This window comes from Saccopteryx bilineata, chromosome 5 (genome assembly GCF_036850765.1).
Source record: "Saccopteryx bilineata isolate mSacBil1 chromosome 5, mSacBil1_pri_phased_curated, whole genome shotgun sequence".
Classification (NCBI taxonomy): domain Eukaryota; kingdom Metazoa; phylum Chordata; class Mammalia; order Chiroptera; family Emballonuridae; genus Saccopteryx; species Saccopteryx bilineata.
The window spans coordinates 166,354,614-166,379,760 of record NC_089494.1 but is presented as its reverse complement, the minus strand read 5'-3'; the positions used below and the strand labels follow the sequence as shown (position 1 = coordinate 166,379,760).

At 41.8% G+C, this 25,147-nt stretch overlaps 1 protein-coding gene, 1 non-coding gene and 1 pseudogene across 7 annotated transcripts in view; 1 reads left to right on the top strand and 2 right to left on the bottom strand.

Annotated features, from left to right (window-relative positions):
- The window catches only part of WDR37 (WD repeat domain 37), a 90,011-nt gene that overhangs the window by 22,356 nt on the left and 42,508 nt on the right, over positions 1–25,147 (top strand). For all 6 annotated transcript variants that reach the window (XM_066233286.1, XM_066233283.1, XM_066233285.1 and 3 more), the window contains exons 3-8: positions 3,611–3,707; positions 18,297–18,392; positions 18,737–18,801; positions 21,816–21,951; positions 23,229–23,300; positions 24,810–24,854. In XM_066233286.1, the coding sequence (XP_066089383.1) occupies positions 3,611–3,707; positions 18,297–18,392; positions 18,737–18,801; positions 21,816–21,951; positions 23,229–23,300; positions 24,810–24,854 (511 nt within the window). The remainder of the gene's footprint in view (positions 1–3,610; positions 3,708–18,296; positions 18,393–18,736; positions 18,802–21,815; positions 21,952–23,228; positions 23,301–24,809; positions 24,855–25,147) is intronic.
- Positions 6,947–9,895, bottom strand: LOC136338007 (F-actin-capping protein subunit alpha-1-like; annotated as a pseudogene).
- Positions 10,886–10,961, bottom strand: TRNAF-AAA (transfer RNA phenylalanine (anticodon AAA)). Its single transcript has one exon. It is a non-coding gene; the product is annotated as a tRNA-Phe (tRNA).

Below are 25,147 nucleotides of genomic sequence, written 5' to 3'. Positions count from 1 at the left end.
GCACATTGTCTCTTTTCTCTTCTTTTTATATACATACAGAAAGAGAGGGACAGACAGACAGGAATGGAGAGAAATGAGAAGCATCAATTCTTTGTTGCCGCACCTTAGTTGTTCATTGATTGCTTTCTCATATGTGCCTTGAAGGGGACGCTCCAGCTGAGCCAGTGACCTTGGGCTCAAGCCAGCGACCATGGAGTCATGTCTGTGATCCTGCACTCAAGCTGGCAATCCCGTGCTCAAGCCGGAGGAGCCTGTGCTCAAGCTGGTGACCTTGAGGTTTTGAACCCGAGTCCTCAGTGTCCCAGGTCGACGCTCTATCCAGTGCACCACCACTGGTCAAGTTGCATATTGTTTCTTGATTGGCTTTATTTTATCAAGTGACATCTCAGTTTTGTCTCCCATTACACTTGCATTTTAGACTAAGAAGTGTTACTATTTAAGTAAATATAACATTTCAGTGGCTGAATAAGGATCTTAAACATGGGTGTAGGTGAGTTGGAATTGATAAACATAAGAGGAGATTTGGCCTTGGGAGTCAGAAAAGCTTCCAACAAGTGACACATATGGTGAGAACGGTTAACTGAATAAGGGGTTCAGGAAGAACATGGCATGGAAGCGAAGAGACTAGGCCAGGGGTCCCCAAACTACGGCCCGCGGGCCACATGCGGCCCCGTGAAGCCATTTATCTTGCCCCCGCCACACTTCTGGAAGGGGCACCTCTTTCATTGGTGGTCAGTGAGAGGAGCACAGGATCCTGGAGTACTGTTTGTGGTGGCGCCGCAAAGCACGGCGTCACTCACGTACAGTACTACTTTCGGTGATGCAGGACGCACGCCTCACGGCTCTGGAAGCGCATCATATCACTTGATATGGCTAGCAGTGACAAATATGGAACCAGACATTGACCATCGCATTAGCCAAAAGCAGGCCCATAGTTCCCAGTGAAATACTGGTCAGTTTGTTGATTTAAATTTACTTGTTCTTTATTTTAAATACTCTATTTGTTCCCGTTTTGTTTTTTTACTTTAAAATGAGGTATGTGCAGTGTGCATAGGGATTTGTTCATAGTTTTTTTTATAGTCCGGCCCTCCAACGGTCTGAGGGACAGTGAACTGGCCCCCTCTGTAAAAAGTTTGGGGACCCCTGGACTAGGCAAAGGCTTTAAGGTGGGGCGAACAGTGTGTTAAACTTTACTTGTGATGGTTCAATTTATATTTTATTGTTACTTTTAAGCTTTTCATTCTTTTTTTCATGTTTTTAATTGGTATTTTAGAAGGGTATTGAGAGAGGCTGGGTGATTTGGTTCCTCCAGATTGTAAACAAGTGACTTCACATATATTTTCAAGTAGCTTGTAAACTTTACTTGAACATTCTGTGATTACTTCAAAACATACTGCTAAAATACTTATGTCATTAGAGATGATTTTGCCTAAAATTCCTGTCTACTTAAGAAGTTAATCTGAGAGGAATAAAATAAACATTATATATATCTTTTTATTTGTAACTATTTAAACATCAAAAAGTTTGTGCTGCATATAAATTTGACAAGTCACTTAGAAAATTGCACTGATGGCAGTTAAGTATTAAATCATTATTTTAGAAATAGTTGTTAAGAATTTTGTTTGAAAATAAGTTCTGGAAGGGAGTCACACAGAAAATACTACACTACATGTGTCCGTAAAGTCATGGTGCACTTTTGACCGGTCACAGGAAAGCAACAAAAGACGATAGAAATGTGAAATCTGCACCAAATAAAAGGAAAACCCTCCCAGGTTCTGTAGGATGATGTGGCAGCATGTGCGCATGCGCAGATGATGATGTAACACCGTGAATACAGTGGAGCAGCCCACGGCCATGCCAGTCGAGATGTGGACAGCACAGAGGGAAGTTCAGTGTGTTCTGTGGCTTTCTAAATTCGAATCCGTGACCAAAGTGCAATGTGAATATCAGCGCGTTTATAACAAAAGTGCCACCACATAGGAATAACATTACTCGGTGGGCTAAGCAGTTTAAGGAAACCAGCAGTTTGGTGGAGAAACCCCGTTCTGGTAGGCCATCAGTCAGTGACGGGTCTGTAGAGGCTATACGGAATAGCTACCTAGGGAGCCCTAAAAAATCTGTGCGTGAGCTCCATCGAACTGTACTGAATAGGTAAGAAACTGGGAGAGTTGTCCTTTTATTTGGTGCAGATTTCACATTTCTATCGTCTTTTGTTGCTTTCCTGTGGCCGGTCAAAAGTGCACCATGACTTTACGGACACAGTGTATATAGGCCACGTCCTCAGGAGATTAGAATGTAGACTGTGTTAGTCTCCCTGTTAGTAATGTCTGGAAGGTAAATGCTTGTGAACAGTTGGTGCCTGGGACATCTCTTACTTTTATGACTACACCTAAAATTTTAACTGAAATGTTGCTTCTTTCTATCGACTTCCTGTAAGGTTTAGATGGGACTGGGGGTGTGCGGAGTATGTGAGGCATGCAGTCACCAGGAGCTTACTGGGAACTTAATGTGGCAGTGCTTTCTTTTAACTGACACATATTTTGTTTTTACAGGTGAAAAAAATTTTTTTCTCCATGATAATCTTTTACATGTTATGTAGAGTTACAGGAAATATTTTGCTTGAAGCACTGTGGACATGAGGTCTCTATAAGGCAGTGGTTTTCAACTGCTAGTCCACAGACTGGTCTGCCAGAAATTTTGTGCTGGTCTGTGAAAGAGTTAGTTAACTTCCCTGATGTTGTTTGAAAATTATAGACCCAATTATTTATATATATATATATATATAATTATATATATATAAAAATATATATTATATATTAATATAAATTAGATAATAAATATAAATTATATAATATATATAATATATATAAAAATATATAATATATATATTTTAGACCCAATAATTTTAATTGAATTCATTTATGCTCAGGGTGATTTCTGCCTTAGCAGTCCCCGAAATAATTCTTCTATTCTCACCAGTCTCCAAGTATAAGAAGGTTGAAAACCACTGCTAGAAGGCACATTTTCTATTAGTATTTAACTTATTAAAATTAATTTATAATACTATTATAGAGCTTACAGGGTATTTATAATAGTTTTATTTATGAGAAATACACACCTTCTCTACAGATTATGAAGTTTTAAAATAAGATAGGCTTATTTTCTCCCTTATAAAAAGAAAAGTTATGTTGTTTTGAAGAAGTGCTTATTCTTGAATTTCATGTTGTCCTGGTTAACGATTTGTACAATTTGATTTTAGTTTTATTGATAGAAATGTGAAACAAACCAAAAAAATTTATATTTTTTTATTGATTGATTTTAGAGAGAGAGTAAGGGAGAGAGAGAAACAGGAATACCGATCTGTTCTTGCATATGCCCTGACTGGGGATCAAACTGGCAGCCTTTTGCGCATTAGGACAGTGTTCCAACCAACTGAGCTATATAGCCAGGGCAGAAATTTGAAGCTTTAAAGTTCTTTACACATTTTAAGAAATAAAACATGTAAAGATAAAATGAGTTTATGATGAAAAGTAATTCACTTTGTAAAAAGTATGTTGGTATCAGAGTTTCTCATTCATGCATTGTAAACAAAAATCTTCCTTTTCTACAGGATTCTAAACTGCCTTCCTCAGTTCGCAGTACACTTTTGGAACTGTTTGGTCAAATAGAGAGAGAATTTGAAAACCTTTATATTGAAAACTTAGAATGTGAGTATCTCTTGTGTTAATATGCTTTTATAATTTTCACTTAAAAATCTTTGAGAGTCAGTTTGTGGGTGGACATTCAACACTATATTTGTTTTCTTTTCTGCTCTATTAAATTTGTGGCTACAATTTATTATCTTACAGCTCTGCAGACTAAAATCAGGTGTGGGCAGAGCTGTGTTCCTTTTGGAGAACTGAGAAGAACTCTCCTGCTTGTTTGGATTGTGGCAGATTTCACTTACTTGAAGTGAGCTCAGAGGTTTCCACCATCTTACTGGCATTCCCAGTGTCTAGAGCAGAGGTCCCCAAACTACGGCCCGTGGGCCGCATGCGGCCCCCAAGGCCATTTATCAGGCCCCCACCGCACTTCCGGAAGGGACACCTCTTTCATTGGTGGTCAGTGAGAGGAGCATAGTTCCCATTGAAACACTGGTCATTTTGTTGACTTAAATTTACTTGTTCTTTATTTTATTTTATTTATTTTATTTTTATTTTTTTTTGTATTTTTCTGAAGCTGGAAACGGGGAGGCAGTCAGACTCCTGCATGCGCCCGACCGGGATCCACCTGGCATGCCCACCAGGGGGCGATGCTCTGCCCATCCGGGGCATCGCTCTATTGCGACCAGAGCCACTCTAGCGCCTGGGGCAGAGGCCAAGGAGCCATCCCCAGCGCCCAGGCCATCTTTTGCTCCAGTGGAGCCTCGGCTGCGGGAGGGGGAGAGAGAGACAGAGAGGAAGGAGAGGGGGAGGGATGGAGAAGCAGATGGGCGCCTCTCCTGTGTGCCCTGGCCGGGAATCGAACCCGGGACTTCTGCACACCAGGCCGGCGCTCTACCACCGAGCCAACTGGCCAGGGCCCTTGTTCTTTATTTTAAATATTGTATTTTTTCCCGTTTTGTTTTTTTACTTTATATGTGCAGAGTGCATAGGGATTTGTTCATAGTTTTTTTTAATAGTCTGGCCCTCCAACGGTCAGAGGGACAGTGAACTGGCCCTCTGTGTAAAAAATTTGGGGACCCCTGGTCTAGAGCCTGCTGTGCGCCTTGGCTTGAAGCCTTTCCTCCCTCCTTGGTCAGTGCGTGGAGACCTCCTAATACCTCTCTGACCACTCAAAGGGCATGTGGGAAGGAAGGGACACCTGGGTCATGCAGGTTGATTTCCCATTAATGGTTCTTCACCTTAGTCCTACCTGCAGGGCCCCTTTGCCTTAGGTCACACCTTGACAGGTTATCTTTGGAGTGGGCAGTATTCTGCCAACCACACCTTCTGATTTGAATTACAATTTTATGAAAAATAAATGCATCTTACACAAAGTATGCTATAAATGATAAAAATATTGATTCAGGTTTTTCTTTAAAATGTACCATATTTTGAGGATTTCCTGAAATGTATCATCTCTTTGACTTATTAGTTAAAGCGGTCAAAAGAATTTTTTAATTAGCTTGTCTTTAGTGTTTTATTTCTGTTTTTTTTTGGTATAATATAAATATATATATTTATTTGAAATAAAAATACTTAGCTCATCAGGTCACTTGGAAAACAAAATCTTACTTGATTGTATTACTGAACAAAACCAAAGCTGAAACACAAATACCCCTTTTTTTGACATGTATATGGAGATACGTCAGAAAACACTATTTGGTTTTTATAAAACTGACCTTTCCTTAAGGTCTGGTCATAGGAGTGTAAATAATGTAAATGAATCCATAATTTCAGTTGTCATATATGTCACTTGTGTATTTTGAGATCACACATATACATGCCATTATTCCTGGGAAGAGGTGCTATATCACAGTTACATTTAAATTCTTGGCTGGCAGAACTGAGGAAAAGAACTTGGGAACTAAGTTTTGTATTCTACTTAGAACAAATCACTAGTATTACCTTAAATAATAGGTTACAATAGAAAGATACTGCCTGTCCTGTCCAGTGGGTGGTGCAGTGACTAGAGTTTCGATCTGGGACGCTGAGGTCCTAGGTTCGAAACCCAAGGTCACTGGCTTGAGTGTGGGCTCTTCCGGCTGTGCGCACACACCAGCTTGAGCGCTGGGTTGTAGGCTTTAGTGTGAGATCATCAACATGATCCCATGGTTGCTGGCTTGAGCCCGAAGGTCGCTGGCTTGAGCCTAAGGTTTCTGGCTTAAGAAAGGGGTCACTGGCTTGGCTTGAACCCCCCAGTCAAGGCATGTATGAGAAGCAGTCAACTAAAAAGTGCCACAACTATGCGTTGATGCTTCTCATCTCTCTCCCTTCCTGTCTATCTTTCTCTTTCTTGCTTTCACTTAAAAAATAATAAAAATACTGCCTGGAAAGTATTCTTTTCACTTTGGTTCATTTTTAGGTTTTGTTTGCTATCTACATAGTTGATTGATTCATTTGCTTATAGTACAATCCTGCCACAATGTATTAGAGCACAAGATAGCTGTTATTTCTTCAACATCTGCATGTTTCAAGTCTGATACTCGGCTACATACCTCATATGTCAGCAGTTCTTGAATAGTAAAAAAGTAATAATAAATGGGTAAAAGTGCTAAAAATGCAGACGTCTATAACAATAATGGTCCTAGATGGGAAGGAGATAATGAGGGAAGGGAATAAGCAAACATGTTCATGTACAGAGAGTGTAGTTCAAGTCTTCAGATGTCAAAACTTCCTCAGAGAAGCTGGCTATACTAGAATTTCCAGAAAACTTCCTTTGCCCAAGAAAAGGACCTTAAAAACCATAATCCAAACTTTTGAGAACTACAGTTAGGCAGTGCAATAAATGATCAAAGCAGTCGGCAGGAGAAGGATGAATGTGTCTTCCATTCAGCTACAGTTGGTAGCACAGCCCCTGACTGTTGGCGGATCATTATAAACCATGGGGATACCAGGAGTGTTTTGAAGGACAGGGGTAGAAAGCCAATGAACATATTACCCATCGAAATCAGTAACAAGGCTTCATGGTTAAGAAAATTGTCTAGGCAGTAAAATGACTCCACAATAGATCTTTCTCTATCATTAAAGTGGCAGAATTGAAGAAAAAAGATTTACAAGTAGATATATAAAAATAAAAAACTACAAGGCAGAGAATATAAAAGTATCAAGATAATGTTATAAGTTCAACAGTGTTCCATGAGGCTAGAAAACCTGTTAAATTTGAAAGCCCTAGCAAGATGTCACTCCTATTTATAAATCACTTATCATACGACCATACATTGAAACCTTTCTTTCCACATACTGAAGAATCCTACATTCAGCCTTTAAGCATTCTGCATTTTTTTGCCAGTATTGTAGCTGAGTATCTTGTTCCAGTTGATTTTGTTTTGGGTAACCAGAAGCTGCAGGCACAAGGCTTTGAATCTAGTGTCTGATAGTGTTTCATAGTTTTCACTAATTGCTATCTGATACTCATTTTCTGCATGCTCTGTGATTTTAATAAACTTGGAAGTTTGGACTTAGTTCAAAACAGTTACTGAATCCTGTAAGTCTTTATGACTAACCAGTTGAACATTGTCATCCATCTTTCTAATAGTGAATCTGCATCTTGAGTATTAAGTCCTCCAACTACCTGAGCTCTAGGCCAGTGGTCGGCAAAACGCGGCTTGTGAGTCACATGTGGCTCTTTGGCCCCCTGAGTGTGGCTCTTCCACAAAATACCACGTGTTGGTGCTACCTCGATAAGAAATGTACCTACCTATATAGTTTAAGTTTAAAAAATTTGGCTCTCAAAAGAAATTTCAGTTGTACTGTTGATATTTGGCTCTGTTGACTAATGAGTTTGCCAACCACAGCTCTAGGTGGTGTGGTGAAGTTCCATTCTGATCTCCAGCAGCCATTCCAGACGTTTTTAGGCTGAAATTGGTGGTTTTCAGTACATGCAACAATGGTCTGTTGCTCGTCTATAGTTTTAGCATAAGCAGTACAGAAGCCATTGGAATAATGAACTTTCACATAGGTCCTTAAAGTGCTGTCACAGGATTCTCTTCAAGACTTTATATCTTCATCTGTTTCCTCTGACTAGGGGCAACTTGCTTCTTTTCATAAGTGATCAAGCTTAAAGGAAATTTTGTCTCTTGAATCAAAACACATATGCTATTAGCCATGTTCTGTAATGTAAGATCTAATTTTCATATTCTTTTTTTCCTTTTGTACTTTTAATTTTAATTAATTTATGTTTGAGAGAGAGAGAAAGACAGGAAGGGGGGAGAGAGATGAGAAGTATCAACCTGTAGTTGTGCTTTTTTAGTTGTTTATTGATGGTTACTCATATGTGCCTTGAGTGGGGGCTTTAGCCAAGCCATGACCCCTTACTTGAGTCAGTGACCTTGGATTCAAGCCAGCGACCATCAGATCATGTCAATGATCTCATGCTCAAGCTGGTAAGCCTGTGCTCAAGCTGACGATCTTGGGGTTTTGAGCCTGGGTCCTCAGTGTCCCAGGTTGATGCTGTATCTGCTGCACCATCACGGGTTAGAACTGCATGCCCTTCTATCTTCACAGACATGAACTGATCCATGTTATACTGGGCAAATGCATAGCCTGCCCCTTCCTTGAGGAAATTGCTATTATTAAGCTGTAAGCAGACATTGTTGAATATTTCATTAAATTTTCCTGGGGTTGCACGAATGATGAATTTAGCAGCTGGGTGTACCTTTTCCTTATCCAACACTTGATCTAAAGTCAGTCATCTTGTCTTTAGTTTTTAATTGTTTCTTTTTTTTAATTAAAAAGTTTTTTCTATGCCTGACTGGTGGTGATGTAGTGAATACAGCATTGAACTGATTTAGGACGCTGAGGTCCCAGATTTGAAACCCCGAGATCACTGGCTTGAGCTAGGCCATGGTCACTGGCTCAGCTCAATGCCCCTGCTTCAAGTCACGTTTGAGAAGCAATCAGTGAACAACTATAGTGATGCAACTATAAGTTGATGCTTCTCAACTCTCTCCCTTCCTCTCACTAAAGAAAACAATTTTTTTCCTATTGATTTGAGAGAGAGAAAGAGAAATAGAAATAGAGAAGCACCAACTTGTTTTACTTAGTTCTGTTTAGTTGTGTACTCATTGATTGCTTTTCATAAGTGCCCTGACTGGTGATTGAACCCATGACCTCTGGAATACCAGGTCAGTGCTTTATCCACTGAGCCACCTGGCTAGGGCTTTGTTTTTAGTTATTTTTAAAAAAAATTTTATTCACCAGGAATTAATACAAAATAATATTGACTGTAAACTGAATTGAAAAAAAAATTTAAGACTATATATAAATAAAAGTGTAAATGTTTGTACAAAATCTTAAATCTCTGAAAGTTCTTCACTGATTGCTTTGAAATTTTGACAAAACGTTGCATTTGAATACGCGTGTTTTTATCCCAAAATGACATAGCCTTAGCTCTTGAGTAGTCTGGGATAGCTGCAACATTGCTACCAGGTGGAAGAACTGCTCATTCCACTTTGAAATTGCCATTGAACATGCAATTCATTGAAACTGCCACGTGCAACATTTCCAAAGTATCCGGCATGGGAAAAGTATTGCAGAAATGCATACTTATTGTTTGGGATGAATGCACAATGGCACACAAAAAATGGCTCGAGGCTCTTGATCGATCATTGCAAGATTTGCGTGGAAACATCAGACCATTTGGGAACGCATTAATATTGCTTACAGGAGATTTCAGGCAAACATTACCTATAATTCCTTGATCGACACCAGCCAATTAAATAAATGCTTGCCTGAAATACTCTACTTTGTGGCGACACATAAAGACATTAAAATTAACTACAAATATGTGTGTCCAGCTGCAAAACGATTGATTAACTGAGATATTCTCACATCAATTGCTGGAAATTGAGAACAGAAAGGTGCCGGTTGATCTCACCTCAGGATGAATTTCATTGCCTTATAAACTTCTGCAACTTAGTGACGTCAAAAGAAGAATTGGTTGAAAAAGTATTTCCCAATATTCAAACCAATTATAAGAATCATGATTGGCTTAGTGAACGAGCTATTCTTGTGGCCAAGAACAAAGACATCTACAGACTTAACAATATTATTCAGTCTAACACTCAAAGCGAGGCAGTCACATACAAGTCTGTCGACACTGTTGTGGAAGCAGATAAAACAGTTAATTATCCAACAGAATTTTTGAATTCATTCTATCTGCCAGGGATGCCACGGCACGTACTGCAGTTGAAAATTGGCGTGCCAATTATCATGTTGCGAAATATCAACCAGCCGCTTTGCAACAGCACACGGCTTGCAGTAAAAAAAATTAATGAGCAACGTTGTAGAAGCAACAATCTTGACAGGACCTTTCAAAGGTGAAGATGTCCTCATTCCTCGCATCCCTATGATTCCAACGGATATGCCATTTCGATTTAAGAGATTGCAGTTCCCAATTCGATTGGCGTTTGCAATCTCCATCAACAAAGCTCAGGGCCAATCTTTAGAATTGTGCAGTTTAGATCTAGACACAGATTGCTTCTCACATGGACAATTACATGTTGCGTGTTCTAGAGTCGGCAAAGCAGACAATCTCTATATCTGCACAGGCAGTGGAACTACAAAAAATATTTATCCCCACAAGCATTGTGAAATTAAACATACTGGAAACGTGTGCTTTCTCTTTTCCATTTAACCAGACTGAGCCACTAGTTAAAAAATAAATTTATTTTAGAAACAATGCCTTCATTTTCTTCAACACATTGTAGATGGATCACAAGAATTCTGGTGTGTTCTGTTCTAAGGCTTGTGGCCAGTCATGAGAATTCTCCGCTTTTCATTGAATCATTTAGAGAGAAATTTTGTAACAGAAAATGCATTCGCCGAAGTTAAAAATTACAAAAGGAATGAAAAGTGATTAGTTTCTTGTCATTAATAATAAAATAACCTTTTTTATTAACTTGATATATATATATATATATATACTTTTGTATTTTTCTGAAGTGAGAAGCAAGGAAACAGTGAGATGGACTCTCACACGCACCCGACCGGGATCCACCCGGCATGCCCACCAGGGGCGATGCTCTGCCCATCTGGGGCGTTGCTCTGTTATGGCAGGAGCCATTCTAGTGCCTGAGGCAGAGGCCATCCTCAGCACCTGGGCCAACTTTGCTCCAGTGGAGCTTTGGCTGCAGGACAGGAAGAGAGAGATACTGAGAAAGGAGAAGGGGAAGAGTGGAGAAGCAGATGGGTGTTTCTCTGTGTGCCCTGGCTGGGAATCGAACCCAGGACTTCCACAGTTTGGGCCGAGGCTCTACCACTGAGCCAACTGGCCAGGGCCGCAATTTGATATTTTTAAAGTGCTCAATAATCATGGATAGTGATGAAGAACATGATAAAATTCTAGATAATTTGCTAACAATTTATCAGATATTCCAAGTGAAACTGATGAAAGCTTAAACAGTGGCAGTGATATAGTTATTCCTTGAAAAAGGTAAAAATTAGTAATTTCAAGTGATTCCAAACCTGAAAATGTGAACTATTTCACAAATAATTTTAGGTGTAATTTGTGTCTTGTTGCTGAGATAATGATTGTTTAAAAGAGGACTTTCAGCCTAATTTGGAAAAATTTTTTTTTTTTTTTTCTTTCTTTCTTTTTTTTTTTTTTCACTTTTCTGAAGCTGGAAACAGGGAGAGACAGTCAGACAGACTCCCGCATGCGCCCAACCGGGATCCACCCGGCACGCCCACCAGGGGCGACGCTCTGCCCACCAGGGGGCGATGCTCTGCCCATCCTGGGTGTCGCCATGTTGCGACCAGAGCCACTCTAGCGCCTGAGGCAGAGGCCACAGAGCCATCCTCAGCGCCCGGGCCATCTTTGCTCCAATGGAGCCTTGGCTGCGGGAGGGGAAGAGAGAGAGAGAGAGGAAAGCGCGGCGGAGGGGTGGAGAAGCAAATGGGCGCTTCTCCTGTGTGCCCTGGCCGGGAATCGAACCCGGGTCCTCCGCACGCTAGGCCGACGCTCTACCGCTGAGCCAACCGGCCAGGGCTCTAATTTGGAAAAATTTGAAGATAATTTTGGGGTTACAGTTATACTGTCTTGATTCTAAGAACATCACTGAAGTCACCAACTTGATTTTTGACAATACTCTTTTGGGACTATTTTCTTATCAATATATTATAACCAAGATTTGAGAATGCACAAAATTTCAAAAACAATAAAGTGGTCTCCTGTTAGGCCAACAGATATGAAAAAATTATTAGGACTTAAATAGTGCTAATGGGGCATACTCGAAAGGATACTTGGAAAGAATATTGGTCTACAAATCCAGTTCTAGCTGTTCCAATATTTTCTCAGATGTTGAGTCAAAATCGCTTTTGAACAAATCTAAACTTACTGACATTTCAATGACAATGCAAACATGACAAAATCACCCAGGCTATTAAAATTCAGTCTGTATTTGACCACTTTATTAGTACATTTCAAACAATATATAAACCTATGTGAGAATTATCATTAGATGAAGGCATGATTCCCTGAAGGGGACATCTTCTATTTCAAACTTACAACCCAGCTAAAATTATTAAATATGGTTTACCTATAAGAATGACGTGGGAGCAAGATTGCATTTGCAATATGGAAATTTATGCAGGTGAAGGAAATGAATGACTCTAACCTGTCACTACTACTGCTGTATCTGGAATTGGGGCATCACATATACCAAGATAACTATTACAATAGTGTTTCAATTGCAGAAACCTTGGTACTACATAAAACAAAGAGTTTGCGAAACAATTCAAACAAATAGAGGCTTGCCAAAAATTTTTTTTATTTTTTTTTATTTTTCTGAAGTGAGAAGCTGGGAGACAGAGAGACTCCCACATGTGCCCGACCAGGATCCACCCGGCAAGCCCACTAGGGGGCGATGCTCTGGCTGTCTGGGGCATTGCTCCATTGCAAATGGAGCCATTCAAGTGCCTGAGGAGGAGGCCATGGAGCCATCCTCAGCGCCCGGGCCAACTTTGCTCCAGTGGAACCCTGGCTGCGGGAGGGGAAGAGAGAGAGAGGAAGGAGAAGGGGAAGGGTGGAGAAGCAGATGGGCGCGTCTCCTGTGTGCCCTGGCTGGGAATCAAACCTGGAACTTCCACACACCAGGCTGAGGCTCTACCACTGAGCAAACCAGCCAGGGCCGAGGCTTGGCAAAATTTTTGAAAGATGAAGAAGCATCTACGCTTAAAAGAGGTGAAATAGCCTTCTGTAGAAAAGGTGACGTTTTATTGATTTGGAAGGATAAAAGAGAAGTTCGAGTTATTTCAACTGAACTTATCCATGATGCTTCCTCTTGTGAAACAGAAAAGACAAATTGGCATACTGGAGAGGAAATAAAGAAGCCAGTTTCCATTGTGCGGTGTAATAACTATATACAAGGTGTTGATCTTGCCGACCAGTATCTTTCAACATGTAGTATCCTTAGAAAAACAATAAATGGACGGAGAAAGTAGTGCTTTACCTGATTAATTGTGGACTATTCAGTTCATTCAGAATTTATCAAACGCTCAATCCAGAAAGCCAAGTAAAATACAAAGACTTTCTTTTAAGATATTAGCTTGTAAGAACATGTAATAAATAACTTCAAAATGCAATGGGTGTTTAATTTTTTTTTTTTTTTTTTTTTGTATTTTTCTGAAGCTGGAAACGGAGAGACAGTCAGACAGACTCCCGCATGCGCCCGACCGGGATCCACCCGGCACGCCCACCAGGGGCGACGCTCTGCCCACCAGGGGGCGATGCTCTGCCCCTCTGGGGCGTCGCTTTGCCGCGACCAGAGCCACTCTAGCGCCTGGGGCAGAGGCCAAGGAGCCATCCCCAGCGCCTGGGCCATCTTTGCTCCAATGGAGCCTTTGCTGCGGGAGGGGAAGAGAGAGACAGAGAGGAAGGAGGGGGGTGGGGGTGGAGAAGCAAATGGGTGCTTCTCCTATGTGCCCTGGCCGGAAATCGAACCCGGGTCCCCCGCACGCCAGGCCGACGCTCTACCGCTGAGCCAACCGGCCAGGGCGGGTGTTTAATTTTAAAGCGTGCCTTTAACATGTATGTAAAATGTTTTTGTACTTGTTCAACAGAAGCTTACCTGGCCACTGGGTAAAGCTAGCAATAAAACTACTGGTCCACAATGTGTTAAAGTAATGGTTTTCAACCTTTTTTTGTCTCATGGTGCATATAAACTAATTACTAAATTCTGTGGCAAAACAAAAAAAATTTTTTTTTGCCAGTCTGACAGAAAAATAGGTATGAATTTGATTCATTCACACTAGGCGGCTATTGTGTTGGCTATTGTCATTTTTCAGTTTGACAATCTAGGGGAAAAGTGGTCAGTGCCCCTGACTAAATATCAGGCATTGCATGTTTTAAGAATTCTTGTGGCACCAATAGTGTGCCTCTTGTGGCACACCACTTCAAAATAGCTGCTTTAAAGAATCAAGCAATATAAAAAGGAAAGATACCTGTTATCATCCCACATGTTGACCCATTCCTTTCTGCAAAGGAAACATTTTGCTGCATTGTTTGCTTTTAGTTCTTCTAGTGTTTATTTTTAAAAACTTAAATCTACTTCTGTTTTTCACTCTGTCAACTTTAGGCAACATGTTGTCATACTTTGCTGTGAAGTGTTAGGAGATGACTTTATCCTTGCTCCATTTCCAGTTTCTGTTATTTTATAGTATTTGTATTTATAAAAATTTTAACCATAACTGGGCCTTTCATGCCTTATAAGTTGATTATAAAAACTGAATACTAATAAACAGCTTTTGCATTATTAAATATTTTCACTTTAGAACTAAGTGGTGTGGTTGGATCAGTAGTGAAGAGAATGTAATCCTGTGTTGTTTAAACTTTGCTATTGGCAAATGTAATATTTTGATATTGTATTTTCCTTATAAATTTACAGAGGGAGAAATTACTCCAACTTTTAAAAAATATTTTAATTTATTCATCTCAGAGAGAGAGAGACAGAAACATTAGTCTATTTCTGTATGTGTTCTGACTGGAGATCAAACTGGCAACCTTTGTGTATTGGGGTGATGCTCTAAGCCAGGGGTCCCCAAACTACGGCCTGCGGGCCATATGCGGACCCCTGAGGCCATTTATCTGGCCCCCGCCGCACTTCCGGAAGGGGTACCTCTTTCATTGGTGGTCAGTGAGAGACGCAAAGCATGGCATCGCTCACATACAGTACTACTTCCAGTGACGTGGGATGCACGCCTCATGGCTCCGGAAGCACGTCACATCACTTGTTACATCTAGCAGTGACAAATATGGAACTGGACATTGACCATCTCATTAGCCAAAAGCAGGCCCGTAGTTCCCATTGAAATACTGGTCAGTTTATTGATTTAAATTTACTAGTTCTTGGCCCTGGCTGGTTGGCTCAGCAGTAGAGCGTCGGCCTGGTGTGCGGGGGACCCGGGTTCGATTCCCGGCCAGGGCACATAGGAGAAGCGCCCATTTGCTTCTCCACCCCTCCTCCTCCTTCCTCTCTGTCTCTCTCTTCCCCTCCCGCAGCCAAGGCTCCATTGGAGCAAAGATGGCCCGGGCGCTGGGGATGGCTCCTTGGCCTCTGCCCCAGGCGCTAGAGTGGCTCTGGTCGCGGCAGAGCGACGCCCCGGAGGGGCAGAGCATCGCCTCCTGGTGGGCAGAGCGTTGCCCCTGGTGGGCGTGCCGGGTGGATCCTGGTTGGGCGCGCCGGGTGGATCCTGGTTGGGCGCGCCGGGTGGATCCTGGTTGGGCGCATGCGAGAGTCTGTCTAACTGTCTCTCCCCGTTTCCAGCTTCAGAAAAATACAAAAAAAAAAAAATTTTTTTTACTTGTTTTTTACTTTAAATATTGTATTTGTTCCTGTTTTGTTTTTTTACTTTAAAATAAGATATGTGCAGTGTGCATAGGGATTTGTTTATAGTTTTTTTTATAGTCTAGCCCTCCAATGGTCTGAGGGACAGTGAACTGGCCCCCTGTGTAAAAAGTTTGGGGACCCCTGCTCTAAGCCAATGGTCCCCGACCTTTTTGGGCCACGGATCGGTTTAATATCAGAAAATATTTTCACGGACCGGCCTTTAGGGTGGGATGAATGAATGTATCACGTGACCGAGACAAGCGTCAAGAGTGAGTCTTAGACAGATGTAACAGAGGGCATCTGGTCATTTAAAAAAAATAAAATATCATTCAGACTTAAATATAAATAAAACGGAAATAATGTAAGTTATTTATTCTTTCTCTGCGGACCAGTACCAAATGGCCCACGGACTGCTACCGGTCCGCGGCCCGGGGGTTAGGGACCACTGCTCTAAGCAACCAAGCTATCCAGCTAAGGGCTTATTCCAACTTTTTATAGAATAAAAACTAGGTACTGTGTACTGCATCGAATTTTAAGCACTTTTTTTTTAAGTATTAAAGTTGTATGGACCCAAGTATTATTGAGTTTCCATTGTGATCTAAGGCCTTGTGTTTTATGATTTCGTGTAATTTGTTCAAGAAAAACTGTAGGGCCCTGACTGGATAGCTCAGTTGGTTAGAGCTGCATCCCGAAGCGTGGAGGTTGCTGGTTTGTCGTCGTGTCCCCCCCTCCCCCCCACGGGTCAGGACACATACAGGAACAGATCGATGATTTTGTCTTTCTCTCTTCCTCTTCCTGTCTCTACAATCCTTGATGTGCAGCCTACAATCAATAAATTAAAAAAGTCTCTCTTGGTTGCTCCCAGGGAGATAATTAAAAAGAAAGAGAGAGAGAAAAGGAGGAAGGAAGGGAGGAATACTGTAGGATTACAGCTGGAGATTCAGTGGCTTTCTGCTGCCCATTAGTCAGAATTGCTCAGACTGGTCTGTTCAGAACCTTTTGTACTTGGCTTTCTTTCTCTTTCTTTCCTTTTTTATTTTTTTAATTATTGAGAGGTGGGGAGGCAGAGACAGACTCCTGCATGTGTCCAGACCAGGATCCACCTGGCATCCCCCTACCAGGCTATCTATGCTCTACCTGTCTGGACTGCTTGCTCTGTTGCTCAGCAACTGAGCTATTTGTTTGAGGCGAGGCCATGGAGCCATCCTCAGCCCCGGAGGCTAATAACTTTGCTCAAACCATTTGAGCCATGACTGTAGGAGGAGGGGAGAGAGAGAGAAAGACAGACAGAAAGAGAGAGACAGGGAGATAGGGAGATAGGGGAGGGTTGGAGAAGCTGATGGTCACTTCTCCAGTGTACCCGACTAGGAATCGAACCTGGAATTTCCACATGCCGGGCTGATGCTCTACTGCTGAGCCAACCGACCAGGGCCCTAGGCCTTCTTTCTAATTGATTTCATTTGTACTTTCACTCAGATGCTTGGCTTCACTGTAGCCTGAACAGATCTTGTCCAGATCTGGGTGGCAGCGTGGCAGGTACATAGCCTTAGTGCTGGGTGAATCTGTGTCATGTGGGGACCAGCTGCATGGCTGTAGGAGGTTGTGGCCTTGGATTAGTCCATTCCCCCAACTGACCTTTTTTCTCATCTGTGTAGGGTGGATACCAGCATCTGTCTAAAGCATAGCCATGTCTTCTTCCTCCCTTCAGTATCTCTGCTTATTCTCTTATTTACTTATTTTAGAGAGAGGAAGGTAGAGAAAGAGAAACATCGGTTTGTTGTTCCACTTATTTATGCATTCATTGGTTGATTCTTGGATGTGTCCCGACTCGGGATTGAACCTGCAACCATAGTGCATTGGGATGATTTTCTAACCTGAGCTACCTGACCAGGGCCTCATTCTGTTTTTTATAGCTAATGTCCTTCCTCTTCATTCATTACAGTACCCAGTACCCATACACCTCTACTTCTATTCATTTTTCTTAACTTTCAGTTTTAATCTTTCTTTTTTTTTATTTTTTATTTTTTTTAATTTTAATTTTTTTTTTACACAGAGACAGAGAGAGAGTCAGAGAGAGGGATAGACAAGGAGAGACAGACAGGAACAGAGAGATGAGAGGCATCAATCATTAGTTTTTCGTTGTGCATTGCGACACCTTAATTGTTCATTGACTGCTCTCCCATACATGCCTTGACCATGGGCCTTCAGCAGACCGAGTAACCCCTTGCTGGAGCCAGCGACCTTGGGCTCAAGCTGGCGACCTCAGGGTCTCGAACCTGGGTCTTCCGCATCCCAGTCCGACGCTCTATCCACTGCGCCACTGCCTGGTCAGGCTTAATCTTTCTTATATATAATCTTTACTGGGCACTCTGGTGTCATGTAACAATAGCTGTGTTTTTTTCCCCCCCTTGATTTCAGTGTTCTTAGCTAGACTGTAAATATTACATTGAGTTTTGGACAGTGTTAAGATAATATAAATAGATAGTAGAATAAAGTACAAAGGAAAGGAACTAATTGAAATCCAAGAGCTCTGCTTGTTAAGAACTGATTAGCATTATGTCTTTTCTGTGTAGGAAGAGCATTGGAATGTCTGTTTCTGGAATGATGTCTTGAGGTTTTTGAGAATTTTATAAACTGTGATATTGTTGATAAATGATAGAATATCATTTATGTCTTTGTTTAGACAATACCAGTATGTAATATTTTTATTTGCTCAGCTTTGAAAGTGGTGAATATATTTAAACATAAAATTACATATTTTACCCTTTTGAAAAATTTTTATTTCCAGTGCGTAGAGAAATTGAGACTCTTAATGAGCGTTTAGCTGCTGAAGGACAAGTGATCGATGGGGCTGAGCTGAGTAAGGGTCAGCTGAAAACTAAAGGTAAGGGGGATGGATGCTCATGAAGGGTGCTCACAGATCACATGGGGAGGAAACTGGGAATTTAATGCAGGACACAGTTTACTTGATATTTGTGGTCAGCATTACTTGAATCCATAACTTAGGTGTGGGCACAGAGGGGAAAAAGGAAGCACCCCAAGCTTGGGCTTCTGTTCCAGCCCTGCTGTTGTCCCCGTGTCCGTGCGGACACACAAACCCTCTCAGTTGCACCATCTTCCCATGTGAAATGGACAGTTGCGTTAATGTCTGCAGTCTGTCCCCGCTCTGAAAGTTTGTGGCTTGTTGGCTGTATGACTATACTGATTGTCAATTCTCTGTCGTGGCAGCCAGTCACAGTACCAGCCAGCTTTCTCAGAAGCTGAAGACCACTTACAAGGCCTCTACCAGCAAGGTATGCAAGGCACTGGCTTGTGGGCCAGCCATGTGGTACTTAAGGTGTGCAGATGTGTACTCTAAGTTGCATATTTTTCAATTGAAAATGTATGATAGAAAAAAATAAACTTCTGGTGTTTAGGACAATTCAAGTTTTAGAAGGAATATTATAGATTTGTTAAATGGCCACAATATATAGAGACCTAGATATTAATACTTGTTGAGATTAATACATTATATGTCAGTAAATAGGTCTTTTTCTGAGGAAATAACATTTTGTATTATTACTTGGCTTGATATATAGAGACTCTGTATTCAGAGAAAGCTAATAAGTGAGTATAAAGCAATGAAAATTATGTTCGGAGCTATAGTTACATTTTAGTTCACCTCTAATTTTCCAAGTATGGTTAGGAAATGAAGGTCTATGTCCAAGGCAAAAAGGACAGTTGCAGTATGTATTTTACTTTTTCTTAAATTGTTCTGACCGTAAAGTTTGGAATTAATCGTTTGGAAGGATTTCATTTGGAAATTAGTTTATCTACCAGGGAGTACTATTATGAAGTAATATTTTGAGGTAATTTATGTGTATCTTTGCTTCAGAGTATTTTGAAGATACAAAAGGTGAATTAATTACCTACTTTAACGAATGTACATTCCTTTTCTAAAACCAAGGGAAAGTTTAAGTTTATGGTGAGTCTGCTCTGAAGGCATAAATAGTTATTGTTAAATTTCTACTTAAGGCCCTGGCCAGTTTGCTCAGTGGATAGAGTGTTGGCCCAGCATTTGGATGTCCCGGATTTGATCCCCAGTCAGAGCACACATGAGAAGCGACCACCTGCTTCTCTTTCCTTCCCTCTCCTCCTTCTCTCTCTCTTCCTTGCAGCCTGTGGCTCGATTGGTTTGAGCATCAGCCCTGGGCACTGAGGATAGCTTGGTCGGTTGATCTGAGCCAGGGGTCCCCAAACTTTTTACACAGGGGGCCAGTTCATTGTCCCTCAGACCGTTGGAGGGCCGGACTATAAAAAAAACCACTATGAACAAATCCCTATGCACACTGCACATATCTTATTTTAAAGTAAAAAACAAAACGGGAACAAATACAATATTTAAAATAAAGAACAAGTAAATTTAAATCAACAAACTGACCAGTATTTCAATGGGAACTATGCTCCTCTCACTGACCACCAATGAAAGAGGTGCCCATTCCGGAAGTGCTGCGAGGGCCTGATAAATGGCCTCGGGGCCGCATGTGGCCCATGGGCCGTAGATTGGGGACCCCTGGTCTGAGCGTTGGCCTCAGGCACTGATGATAGCTTTGTTGATTTGAGCATTGGCCCCAGATGGTGTTGCTGGGTGGAACCCCTTTGTGGCACATGGTTGATTAGGGTATGAACTTTCAAAAAGAGGAAGGTGATGATGGGTTTGAGGTGTCCAGGTCCTTTTGTAATTCCATGTATACTTAAGCTTAGTCCAGACAGAGCCTGGCTACAGTGCTGGTGAGAGGCGATCTCCTCACGCATGTGTTCAGTCACCAGGTTTTGCTAAATCAGAGTTTTTTTTTTTTTTTTTTAATTTTTTTTTTTCATTTTTCTGAAGCTGGAAACAGGGAGAGACAGTCAGACAGACTCCCGCATGCGCCCGACCGGGATCCACCCGGCACGCCCACCAGGGGCGACGCTCTGCCCACCAGGGGGCGATGCTCTGCCCATCCTGGGCGTCGCCATGTTGCGACCAGAGCCACTCTAGCGCCTGAGGCAGAGGCCACAGAGCCATCCCCAGCGCCCGGGCCATCTTTGCTCCAATGGAGCCTTGGCTGCGGGAGGGGAAGAGAGAGACAGAGAGGAAAGCGCGGCGGAGGGGTGGAGAAGCAAATGGGCGCTTCTCCTGTGTGCCCTGGCCGGGAATCGAACCCGGGTCCTCCGCACGCTAGGCCGACGCTCTACCGCTGAGCCAACCGGCCAGGGCTAAATCAGAGTTTTAAAACAGCTATATAATACCACCAATTTTCTTTTTCACTTGATTTTACAGTTTTAGTCTTGTGATATATTATTCCGGTTTACTTAAAACCTTCTTAATATCTGAGAACATTTTAAAAGCCAAACTCTGAAGCGTTCTTGTGTTTAATTAGTGTCATTCTCATGTACTTTCTACTTTCCGTTGCAAGTAAAGGGAGAGTTGTTTGCTGTGTATGTCATACTAGATGATGCTGCACCATCCTGCTGCACCATCCTGTGGCCTGTGTGGTGCTTGGGTTTGTCTCCATTACACTGTGTGCTGCTCGTGCCCAGGCTGCTCTTGCTGCCCTGTGCCACCTCCTAGGCGTGGTGTGCTTATCGAGCACGTGTTCAACAAGCAGTGTTGGAGAAATCTCACTTGTTCAGAGGGAACATCTTTTGATTTTTCCCTATCTTGGTTTGTTTTTCTGTTAACATGAAATTGGCGTCAGTTATCAAAAACAAACGAACAAAAATCCCTAATAATAATTAGTGTTAAAGGGGTTAGGGTAGGCTTCCCCAAACTACGGCCCGCGGGCCACATGCGGCCCCCTGAGGCTGTTTATCCGGCCCCCCACCACACTTCCAGAAGGGGCACCTCTTTTTTTGGTGGTCAGTGAGAGGAGCACTGTATGTGGCGGCCCTCCAATGGTCTGAGGGACAGTGAACTGGTCCCCTGTGTAAAAAGTTTGGGGACCCCTGGGTTAGGGTATACCTTCCAGAATTTGAAAATTTTGTGAGATAATTTGGATTTTTGCAGGATTGACTTGCAACGCATAAATAGGCGCTTTTTTTTCATCATAGGGCATGCTTATTGGAAGTAGGGGACTGGGGCATCTTCCGGGGCCTTAGTAAGGACTTCATTCCTGCTTTATGATATTCAGCTGGATGAGTGCCACTGTTTGCACCTATGTTATATTCTTTTAATGTTTTAAATATATTCGGTTCAATGATTTATGCATTTTTAAGACATCCTTTTTAACTTGAAAATGTTCACTTAGTCATTCATCTACAATACTCGTTCCTGTCACAATTTTAGATTGTCTCCAGCTTCAAGGCCACCACATCGAGGGCTGTGTGCCAGCTTGTGAGGGAGTATATTGGCCACAGAGACGGCATCTGGGATGTCAGTGTGGCGAGAACACAGCCTGTGGTGCTGGGGACCGCATCTGCTGGTGAGTCCAAAGCTAGCCCCACTGCTTGTCACGCACGACTGCTCAACAGCTGGTGCGAATGACTGACCTTCAGGTGTTGGGAGCAGATATGTGTCTGAGCAGTCATTCAAACAAAGTGCTGAGCCTTGACAGAGCACTAGTTCTGATGCTCCTGTCGGGCCTTCTGCAGCCCCTGGGTGTGATGCCACATCTGTCTCCACGCCAGCTGTGTTAAGGAATTACTATTTGAGTCAGCAGAAGGTGAAATGTCTTTTAGACATATTAGGTATTTTTTTGATTGGCTTTCTTGTTATTCATAGCTAACTATGTATCTGCTTTTGCAATTACAAGTCACATATTTTTCCCACTTGTGAGGTGTGGCTGAGGGAAGTAGTGCTCTGTGACTGCTGAAGGAGGGGCAATGTCCCGGGGTTTAGGGTAGTGGCCACCTGATTTTGCCTTTGAGATTCAAAGGGTGGGTATTAGAGGAACCCCTGTGTTCTCACTAAGGGTAAGGCATTTTTAGAAAGCTATCTAATTAATACTGCTTCAGAATAAAATTGCTTAAATTAAAAATGATGTTCACTTGTTGGAAATGACTTTTCCCACTGAGAGAATTTACTCATTAGATTCTGCCTTTTCAAATGAAAATAGAAAATATAAAATTGGATGGAATGATGAAGAAAGTTTTTTCTCTTGTCTAAAACTCTGTTCATACATGAGTACCTCCAGATTGTTTTTATGGAAATTACAACTAATAAGGGAGAATAAAAAGGTCCTTTTCTGTCTCTGAAATCTCATTTGGGTAGTTGGCATTTGTTTTTCAGATTTTCCAATAAATCTTTTTATCTTTTTGTTATGCCCATAAGTGGAAAGGTCCAGAGGAATATTTATTATATCTCAAATAATTTAGGATTGTATTTGGTTGTTATTTGCATTTGAATATCACATGAAGTTCTGAAAATTTTAATATTTCACCAAAAAAAATGAACCCAGGATGTAAGTGGCCTCTGTGTTTAAGTCTCCAGTGGTGTGCTGTCAATGTAACAGTGAGCCAGGACCTTAGGACCCTGGTTTTCGACTTGCACATAAATGACTTCTGACAAGTCATTGGCTTCTCCCATTTTTTTGGAAGTTTTTTTATTGACTGGTTGAATTACAGAGTAGTATAATCAGAGTTGTAAGAGACAGTAGCAGTAATGTAACTTTTCAGTTTTAAAATATTTATCTTACTCTTTTATTAAAAAGACCATGCAGTCAACCTTGGCTCACTTCCTCTTGTCTGTTTCAATTTGCAGACCACACGGCTTTGCTCTGGAGTATCGAGACAGGGAGGTGCCTAGTCAAATACATGGGCCATGTGGGGTCAGGTGAGTGCCATAACATGGACAGGTCTCCAGACAGGAGGTTTGCTGAGTCAGTGTTGGGACAGTGGGATATTTTCATAGAGAGAAAGACACTATGCCTTTTAGTATGAGGTTCAAAAAGGGAAAGCTGAGTTTTAAAGTGTCAGATAGGAGTTGTCTGTATTTTATTTAGTGTTGTACGTAAAGGCACTCATAGACAGTTTTGAAACTGAAATGTGTGCATTATTTATCAAAAACTATATATTCACTCTAGAGATTCACTTTCCTGTGTCCGGGCCCAGTGCAGGCCCCTGTGTATCCTGGGCCCTTACCTGCTCTTAGCAGTTCTTCCCTGCCTTTTCTGTGTACCCTGCGTCTTCAGATGTTCTGACTGAGTTTCACCCAGTCTTGTCCTACTCTCTTCGTGGGGTCCTTCCATCTCGAATGCATCATCTCTAGTGTTCTGTCAGGTGGACTCCGGGTACATTGCCCCTAACCAGTCATCGCCACCTCCTGAACCCTTGTAGACAAACTTCTAGATTGCATCTGCCTTTCGCTTCTAGAGTTAGAAGTGTCCATAGCTACCGACCTGTCAAGAAAGTGAGCCTGTCTTCTGCTGGAGTGAGGAGGTGAAGGTGAGGGCAGGAGGGGCCTGGCATCCATTGAGCTTCTGTTGAGTGCTGCCCGTGGGGCCCAGGCTGCTCACATGGGTGGTCATTCTGTGTGGTGCACGTATCCATGTGGGCAGGTCATGGTGGTCAGCATGAGCACACGAGCACACAGCCCCAGACAGTTCCCGAGTGTTTCCACACTTTGCTTCCATTCCACCAGCAGTGCAGGCAAGTTCTGGCTGCTCCACATTCTTCTCTCCAGGGGAGGGCCTTACTGAAATGGGGAACGTTTATACTATTTATCAGGAGTGTGGTGATGATCTAGGCATACAGTTCATTGTTTTACCAGCTCCTCCCACAATTGCCTGTCGTCTAAACAGTAAAAAAGCATCTTTGAGCATTTTTCAGTGCCTTAGAAAAATATTATTCTAATGGTGTAGCCAACTGAATCTCACTGCAGGAGAGAACTTGTTGAAGAATAATATTTTCGTACATTTCATGTGTGGGCCCCACATGTCCTTTCCGGTGTGAGTGAGGGCTGGCTTCCCTGGGTGACTGGACAGTGGGGTTCTGAGAGCCTAGGGGCACCTGAGTGGTCAGTACTGTGGCCCACTAGACTTTGCATATTATCTTTAACTTCAGATGCCTTACCTATGGATAAAAAGAAATGGGTTATTATTATTCTTTTTCCTTATGTCCTGTGCTTCAGCAATTTGTTTGCTAGCTGATGTGGGTATTGTATCTTGGTTCTCTGTAACGTACACATTTATCCACAGTTTAACTGAATGGGAAGATCTAACATTAAACTATCATAGTTCCTTTAGTTTTTAAATTTAACTTTGCAATATGTGCTGTAGCATATATAATAGATATTGATGATGTTTTATTTTAAACCTGTGTGTATAATATTTTTGTTTTGCAGTAAATTCTATAAAATTTCATCCATCAGAGCAGTTGGCTCTCACTGGTATGTTGATTTATTTTCTTTATTGAACAAAGTTATTGATAATCTTAAAACAGCTGTAATCATTCTCTTTATCAGTAACCTCAGGATTATCCATGTCTTGTACAAAAGTTAGTTTTTAGTAGATGTTTTATGAATTATGTTAGAAATCAGTAAAGAAAAATACATTGAATAGTATTTCTTTTAACCAGTAGTGGATTGTGAATTACTTGAGCTTGACTTTATTATGAGATTAACATCAATCCGTGTTCTTCTCGGAGTCTTTTATGAAGAAATGCATGGTTGCTCACTTCCCC